Source organism: Cicer arietinum, chromosome 1, assembly GCF_000331145.2.
Source record: "Cicer arietinum cultivar CDC Frontier isolate Library 1 chromosome 1, Cicar.CDCFrontier_v2.0, whole genome shotgun sequence".
Lineage (NCBI taxonomy): Eukaryota > Viridiplantae > Streptophyta > Magnoliopsida > Fabales > Fabaceae > Cicer > Cicer arietinum.
In genome coordinates, this window is record NC_021160.2 from 32,894,049 (window position 1) to 32,902,631 (window position 8,583).

The window sequence follows — 8,583 nt, forward strand, 5'->3', positions numbered from 1 at the left end:
TTGTTTAAAAACTTCAAAACCGTGAGGATGCATAACTGCAGTTTTTTCCAACTCGTGAGGCCATCCTCGGCACTTTCATACTTAGCATTTAACTCAGAATTTTTTCTTCTTTTTCCTTAATGAATGATAACCTGTTTACTTATATAAAACACTCAAAAGCACAGATTAGTCATTAAGCATAATCATAATCTTTAATTAATTTTGTTATCATTAAAACTAATTGAGAGAGATTTTGTCTCAACAATATTTTGTCTAAATCTTTTTCCATTTAATATGTTGCTTAGTTTTTGTAAGTCTCCATATTATACATATTATTTTATTGTAAGCATCAGAAGCTCAGAAAAGTGACAAAAGAAATAAATAAAATTTAAGAAAGAAAGTGGAAGGACTAAAAGTTATGACATCAGTTTCACGTGGACCTCACTATTTTATAATTCTTTTTCTCCTTCTTGTTTTGGGAAAAGGAAACTAAAAAATAAATCTAAAACTAATTAATTAATTTTTTAAAATATATAGTTATTCAAAGTATGATATTTTATTTAAATTATATTTTAATACTTTTGAAAAGACTAAAATTTTATAATTTTTAAGATTCAAAGTATCAATTAAATTATTAGATTATGACAATCATTTTTGTTTAATAAATCAATAAAAAAAGTCAATTAATTTTAATTTGTTGATATATTATTGATTAAAAATAAAATTTTACTATTTTAAATCATTAATAATGTGAGATTAATTACTCCAAAAAAGAATAATATGAAATCACTTTCTAGAAATATAATGAAAACTAAATTAATTTAATATTAATTTAGAAAAAAATGACCGTCGTATTTTGTCTAAATCGTTTTCCATTTAATGTGTTGCTTGTTTTTGTAGGTCCCCACATTATACATGTTATATTATTGCAAGCATCAGAAGCTCAGAAAAGTGACAAAAAATAAATTAAATAAAGAAAGAAAGTGGAAGGACTAAAAGTTATAACATGAGTTCCAGGTGAACCCTACTATTTTATACTTCTTTTTCTCCTTCTTGTTTTGGGAATAAGAAGCCTAAAAATAAGTCTAAAATTAATTAAATTTTTTTAAATTTATAGTTATACAAAATATAATATTTTATTTAAATTATATTTTAATACTTTTGAAAAGACTAAAATTTTATAATTTTTAAGATTCAAACGTATCTATTAAATTATTAGATTATGGCAATCATTTTTGTTTAATAAATCAATAAAAAAAGTCAATTAATTTTAATTTGTTGATATATTATTGATTAATTTTAAATCATTAATAATGTGAGATCAATTACTAATGTGAGATCAATTACTCTAAAAAAGAATAATATAAAATAACTTCTTTTGGATAGTCCACTATTTGAGAATTCTTTTTCTCCTTCTTGAAATAGGAAAAGGCATCACATGACATGACGGGGACTCCACTAGAATTCTTTTTCTCCTTTTGTATAGGAAAAGGAAACGGAACACTCACTCCCTTTGTCTCCCTCAATCACTCAATCACTCACTCACTCACTCACTCACAACTCCCTCTCACTCTCATCCGTCTCCGTCACCGCTCCTTCTCAGTCACCGATCCGCTCCTTCTCAGTCGCCGATCCGTCTCATCGCCGCTCCGTCTCCAGCACCGCTCCGTCTCAGTCGCCATCTCCGCCTCCGTCGTTGTCTCCGCCGCTGCCATGAAGATGAAAAACATCTGTTTACTTGTTTTTTTTCTAATACTTTCATCATCTGTTTTGTTTCTTTCTTCTCTCTTTTCTTACTCATCAAACAGTGATAAAATAGACCATTTACCTCAACAACCGGAGGTTAAATTCAACCAATACTCTGGTTACATCACCGTTGATGAGATTCAGAAAAGATTTTTATTTTATTATTTTGTTGAAGCTGAAGTGCAGCCAAGCTTAAAACCGGTAGTGATGTGGCTACATGGAGGTAATATAAATTCAACCACTGCAATTAAACAATAATAAAAAAAATTACTTTGAAATTTAATTAACAATATGTTGTGGGTTTTGAAGGGCCGGGTTGTTCTTCAGTCGGACTTGGTGCTTTCCAGGAGCATGGTCCTTTTCAACCAACTGACCAAGGTTTGGCCAAAAACAACTACAGTTGGAACAAAGGTAATTAGAAAAATCAATTTTGTATAATTTTAGTAACATTTTTTGCATACCTAAAATTGTTTTCCATTTTGATAACCTTGCAGAGGCGAATATGCTCTATTTGGATTCACCGGCTGGCGCTGGATTTTCATACTCCGCCAACAAATCATTCTACAACCTTGTGACCGATGAAACGACAGGTATGTTTATTTTTCTTGTGCAAATTAGCCTGAGAGTAATTCCTAAAATGTTGAGTTGAGCTTATTAATAGTAAACCATTAAACTACAGTTTCATAAACTTCATAGAATAAACATGGTTTTATTATGTTCTTGTTTAACTTAGATTATTAAATACAAGTGATTAACATAAATTGTGTTTAGTTGAAAAATTTACATTTTATTTAAAGTATATTTAGAGGTAAAAGTAGTTTGCTTCATATAAAACACAATTTCAACACAATTAGTGTAATTATTACAAAAAACCATAATTTAAACATAATTCATTTACTCATCAAACATGCACTTTTACTTGTTTTGAATTTATATGATTATATTAACTTTATGGATGTTTGACACTATCTTTGTAACATACAGCAAGAGATAATCTTGTTTTTCTACAACAGTGGTTCACAAAATTTTCACATTACAAAAATAATGAGTTCTTCATCACAGGGGAGAGCTATACAGGTAGTATTTTTATCTTGCGTTATATGAATATAATGTTTATTTTGGAGGTTATGTTGGATGATAATGCATGCTTTTGGTTTCAGGTCACTTTGCACCCCAACTTGCAGCACTCATTTTACAAACCAAAACCAACATTAATTTAAAAGGAATAGCCGTGAGTACAAATATATGAAATAAATTTAATAATTCTTATACTGTAACAAGAAATAACATTTTAGTTTATACAATTAACGTGTATTTCTCTTTTGATATTTGCAGATAGGTAACCCCCTCCTAGAGTTTAACACAGATTACAACTCTAGGGGGCAATTTTTGTGGTCACATGGGTTGATAACATATTCAACCTATGAGTTAGTCACAAAAGTTTGCAACTATTCCCGAATTACAAGGGAATATAGAAGTGGGACAGTTAATTCCAGCTGTGTAGAAGTTATTGATCGATTGAATCGGGAGGTTAGTAGATGTATATTTTTTATATTCTGTTATTTGAACAAAGATAAAACCCTTCCATTAGACTAACACTTTATTATTTTTGTATAGGTTGGTGACTTCATCGATGATTTCGATGTTAGTCAGGATATGTGCCGACCACTAGGACAACACATATGGACTCTACCTGTATAATACACTTCATCCCTTCTCTTTTTATATAAATTCTCTTTTGTTCTCTTGTTCGTACTCTTATGCTTTCTTTTATGTATGGTTTAGCATGGAGAAAAGAAGAGAGCTTTTTGTCTCGAAGACAAAATATTTAATTACTTGAATAAGAAAGGAGTTCAAAAAGCTCTCCATACTAGGATTTCCTCGTGGCAAACTTGTGGGTAAGTTTTATTAATTGAAATTTGATTATCATTAGAGTTTAGAACTTTATTATTATAACTTCAAACTACCTTGTGTTATTTAGATTGATGAGATAAAGTCATATTAAATTCAATTATCATTGATTTTGTCTTTGCAATAAATGGACTTCTGAATTATCTTTTAAATTGGAAATAAATTCAAGTTTTTATTGAAAGAAATTGATATATTTTATTAGATCTGTATTGATTGCTAATATCATTTTCGTTTTATTACAGAGCTATCTGGTATGACAGCAAAAGTATTGAAAATTCAACCATATCTCTTCTAGGAACACTTGTTAAATCAGGTGTTAGAGTTATGGTATTTAGGTTAGTAAGTTTTTCTCTCTAACTTTTTAGTTAGTCTTTGCATTCTTTTCTTTGGTTTGTTAATGTTCTATATTTTTTAAGCTAAACAATTTTTTGTGCAGTGGAGATCAAGATTCTGTCATACCATTCTTTAGCACCCAATCTTTATTGGATGGATTAGCTAAGGACCTTGGGTTGTACGTAGGGCCTTATAGACCATGGTATAATGGAATAAAGGTATATATTTATAAATGTTTGATTTTTATTTTATGATCTGTTGATTATGTGTTGGTGGTTGAGCTAAAAATCATCAATCAAATTCTGTCATTTTTTTGTTGCTGTTTTGTTTGTCAAGCCTTTAAGTTTCACTTTGTTAGTGGAATCATTCATATCTAAAAAATTAACTTATTTTGGTATTTTGTTATTTAGGTTGCAGGATTTACACATGTTTATGGTGGCAGTTTATCATTTGCCACCATAAGAGGAGCTGGTCAGTACGCAGCAGCTTCGCAACCAGAGCAAACACTTGTGTTATTTAAAGCGTTTTTAGAAGAAAGGCCACTTCCAAAAATTCAAATGTAAATGCATTATGTAACACATTTTTTATATTGAAAGTTATATATAAAACATTTAATATATAATCGTTATATTTTATTAGTATTATATACAAACAATCAATTTATTTATATGTTCATATGAATTTGAAATTGATATTTATATTTTCCATAAGAAAAAGTGCACATCTTGTAAATAATTTGAAGAAATCTGTAATTTATTGTTAATAAATCATACTTATTATTGAATTTTTAAACCGAATTAAAATTTGAAGTACTTAATCAAGTAAAATTTTTAATAGTTAAACTAGATTTTATGTTATATCAGTTTTTTGTATGACATAGCACTACGCGAAAAAACGCATTTTACAGCGTTTTTTTTAAGCCATTTACAACGCTTTTTCCAAAAAATAAGTGCTGTAGTATCTAGCGTTGTAAAAAGATACAACAGTGCTTTTTAAAATAAAAAAGCGCTATAAAATAGGTAGATATATTGCGCGCTTGTTATACTCGTTTTACAACGCTTTTTGGAAAAAACGTTGTAAATGGTGCATTCAATATAGCATTATTATGCACCTATTACAACGCCTTTTTGAGAAAGCGCTGTAAAAGGTGCAAACAATATATGCATTATTAGGCACTTATTACAACGCTTTTTAGAAAAAGCGCTGTAAATGGTGCATTCAATATAGCATTATTATGCACCTATTACAACGCCTTTTTGAGAAAGCGCTGTAAAAGGTGCAAACAATAGATGCATTATTATGCACCTATGACAGTGCTTTTTTGAATAAGCGTTGTAAAAGGTGCATTCAATAGATGCATTATTATGCACCTATTACAACGTTTTTTTGAAAAAGCGCAGTAAAAGGTGCATTCTTATTTTAGTTTAAGAAAAAGACTTTTAAATTCAAATATTTATTTACCCATCTTTTTATTTGGTTTTTGACATACATGGGATCATGTAAAATTTCAAACATCAATTTTTTTTTTTTATCTTTGAGATCATGTTAACCTTCACTACTAAAAGAATTCAATGTGTCATTTCTATGGACTATTTAAATTTAGATTTACACATTAAAATTGTTGTTTCTTTTTTAAAATTAGAGAATCCAATGTTCACTTAAAGTTTAACTTATTTAAATAAGACAATTCAATGATCATTGATCTGGTATAGGTTCATTGTGACTTTTGCCTAAATAATTTTCACAAAGTGATTTAGAATGGATCCAATGTTCTTTTCTTTCTAAAATCGCTAGTTTCGGAAATATTTATATAAAAAAGAACGAAAACAATATTTATAACAACCACATGTTTTAGTGGATGACGTGGTGGTGCAGTACTAATCAGCGGGACCAATTTTTTTAGAAACAGATCCCCTCATTTTTTGTTTATTTTATAAAAAAAAATCTAAAAGTAAGATTTCTTTCAAATTTAAAAAATTTCAACGTATATAATGGTTTGTGTTTGTTAGTGGAGGAATAATTTATAAGTGGGAACAAAAGAAAGTTAAGTGAAATTTTCTTTTTAAGTGACAGAAGATGATGGGTGACAGAAGAAAGAAAAAAAGAAAGATGAGAAATACAGTCTACTAGGAAGTTGGGTACAATTTACCATGTGTTTTACTAATGTCTCAAAGTTGGGTACAGTTTAGCGTGGGTTTTAGTTTTACCAATGTCTACTAATAGTGTAACGTAAGAAAAGTTTCATCCCTACACCATCTACTCTATATACATAAAGTGAATATAGTACATCATGTCTAGTTAGCTTTTGCAAATTAAAACTCGTTATAACAATTAAGTTTTAAGCTCGACATATTTTCTATTATAGATTTATTTTTATGTTTGAATATAATCTTTTTAAAAATTTAATGTGATATGCTACTTTACTGATAAATATATTTTATATTAATTATTCTTAAATAAATAACTTACATATTTTTTTTTTTAATAAATTAACGAAGTAATCGTCGATGTGATTATGAAATATTTTTTAGATCTAACATTCAAGGAGTCCAACATGTTTTCCGCCAGACCAACTTTTGTTTTTATAAATATTCCACTATTTAATTATAAAAACGATCCATTAAATTAACACATGTCTTCGTTCTTTTTATTTTTTTATTTTTGTCAAACGAGAACTTATTAAAAAGTAATCTCGACTTCAAAGAGAATAATCCAAATAGTCCACCCAAAAGAACAATCCAAATAGTCCACCCAAAAGAACAATTAGTCCAATTACAAATTGAACTAACTCAATTAATACACAATATTAATATGTTTGATTGCGTGGTTAAAAATACTAAATGCAGGATAGTCATGCTAGAAATAGTAGATTTCACAGTCAACTTTAATAGATTTTGTCTACATATGTATTTTACAGTTTTTTTTTTCTTCATGAGACTACATAGTACATTATTATCTACTATGCTTATCCTTTTATTTTTTCTTGATAATTTTTTTTCTTTCTAAAATTTTTTATTGTAAAGTTTTTTTTGGGTGTTATTACCAAATATTCGTATATTTATGTTTAATAAATTAGTGCAGCAAACCAATATTATATCAGAGTTTTTTAAAAATTGATGCTATGTTATATTTTTTACTCATATGATATTATGTTTTTGTTAATTTAAATGTTAGTATTCATTATTTGAAAACATTATAACATAAATTTTTTGAAATAAAATAAAAAACTATTTTAATAATACATAAATTTAACTAATTATCTAAATAGAAATGAAACATTAAGTTTCAAATATAATTAAAAATCATTTTCGTAGAACTAAAAAATAAATATTTTCAAACGTAATTTTGATCCAAATTATCAAAACAATTATTAAGAATCTCTTTTGTAATACCTTAAATTTTAGAAACTAAGTAGAACAAAATGAAGTGAAAAACATCTCTCTAATAGGCGTGTAGCTTTTTTATTAAGGTGAAATATATTTATACATGTCAACAATAAAGTGAATGAGTTTGCTTTAAATATATATAATAGATAATAGATAATAAATAATAGATACTTAAAAATAAACATTAGTGTTACTGTTTTTATAAATGTATTAAAAAACACTGTTACTCTTACTACAATTTTTAATATATTAAAAAAAATAGTTTTATATATTATTTTCTAAAAACAGTCTTTTAGTATTTAAAAATAAGGTGGTTTGGATTTTCAAAATGTCAACCCTTTAAAACGGAGGACAAGATTACCTCTTTGTAAACCCACTTTTGTTTGTTTCATCTCTCATATTCTCCGATTCATCTCTCCACTTTCCTCTCTTTGCCTGTCATGTTTTTTCCTGGACAATATGAATTTGATGATAACATAACAATTGGTGATACCAATTTGACTATGCACAATGTGCTAACGTGTGTCAACACATAATCCTATAGGAGTCTTTCCTTACCCTTGGTGCAGTGGTGCTAACCACTATTTTGAGAAAATTGTGCAAATTTAGAGTGTATAAATTTTGGCACATTTCATCAACCCGTCTTGACCTATAAGGTTTGATCTGTCTAAAAAAAGATTAAAAAAAAAAGAAGATAAAAATGTGACAAAAGAATAGACAAGTTTGAGTTGCTTCTCAAGTTATTCGTCCTGTTTATCAATCTCGAGAGTTTTCATTAAAGTTATGCAGAAGTTCATCATCATTCTCCAAGTTGTTTTGACAGAATCAAAACTCCAGATTGAAGCAAATACATCAACAAATATATCTAAAGTATAAAGGATCATTAAACACAAGAGAAATATGATCAAGAACAAAGAAATCATCTCAGTCAATATAGTTCAAAAGTATTCAAAAGGCTGAAATATTTTTATTCATGTATATTGGTTTTGGTCAAAATTGACAGGGCATTACCAACAACTCTTTTGACCATTATTAACTACTCTAAAATGCCTATAAAAGAAAGGCCAATGCTCAGGGAAATTGTAAAAGTTCAAGTGCTAACAAGTTTCATAAAATCATTCACATTCACATACTTGAAATTCTCACTTTCTCAAGAAAGAATCAGTTCTGATTATATGTCAATACTTTGTTATTATTGTACTGAATTCTTTGTAAATAATCGAATCTC

At 28.0% G+C, this 8,583-nt stretch overlaps 1 protein-coding gene across 1 annotated transcript; it reads left to right on the forward strand.

The window, feature by feature from the left end:
* Window positions 1-1,406: 1,406 nt before the first annotated feature.
* On the forward strand, window positions 1,407-4,532 carry LOC101504737 (serine carboxypeptidase-like 45). The gene is made up of 11 exons (XM_012711752.3): window positions 1,407-1,948; window positions 2,035-2,136; window positions 2,220-2,315; window positions 2,710-2,802; window positions 2,886-2,956; window positions 3,061-3,255; window positions 3,343-3,420; window positions 3,511-3,623; window positions 3,879-3,971; window positions 4,073-4,187; window positions 4,380-4,532. Exons 1-11 carry the CDS (start codon window positions 1,423-1,425, stop codon window positions 4,530-4,532), a joined length of 1,635 nt encoding a protein of 544 aa, XP_012567206.2. The 5' UTR covers window positions 1,407-1,422.
* The last annotated feature ends 4,051 nt before the right edge of the window (window positions 4,533-8,583 follow it).

Bases quoted from the DNA above. Each gene is read 5' to 3' on its own strand.
- LOC101504737 (XM_012711752.3), top strand. From the start codon at position 1,423: ATGACGGGGACTCCACTAGAATTCTTTTTCTCCTTTTGTATAGGAAAA. The intron at 2,137-2,219 runs GTAATTAGAAAA...ATAACCTTGCAG, and splicing joins CAACTACAGTTGGAACAAAG to AGGCGAATATGCTCTATTTG. The intron at 3,972-4,072 runs GTTAGTAAGTTT...TTTTTTGTGCAG, and splicing joins GTTAGAGTTATGGTATTTAG to TGGAGATCAAGATTCTGTCA.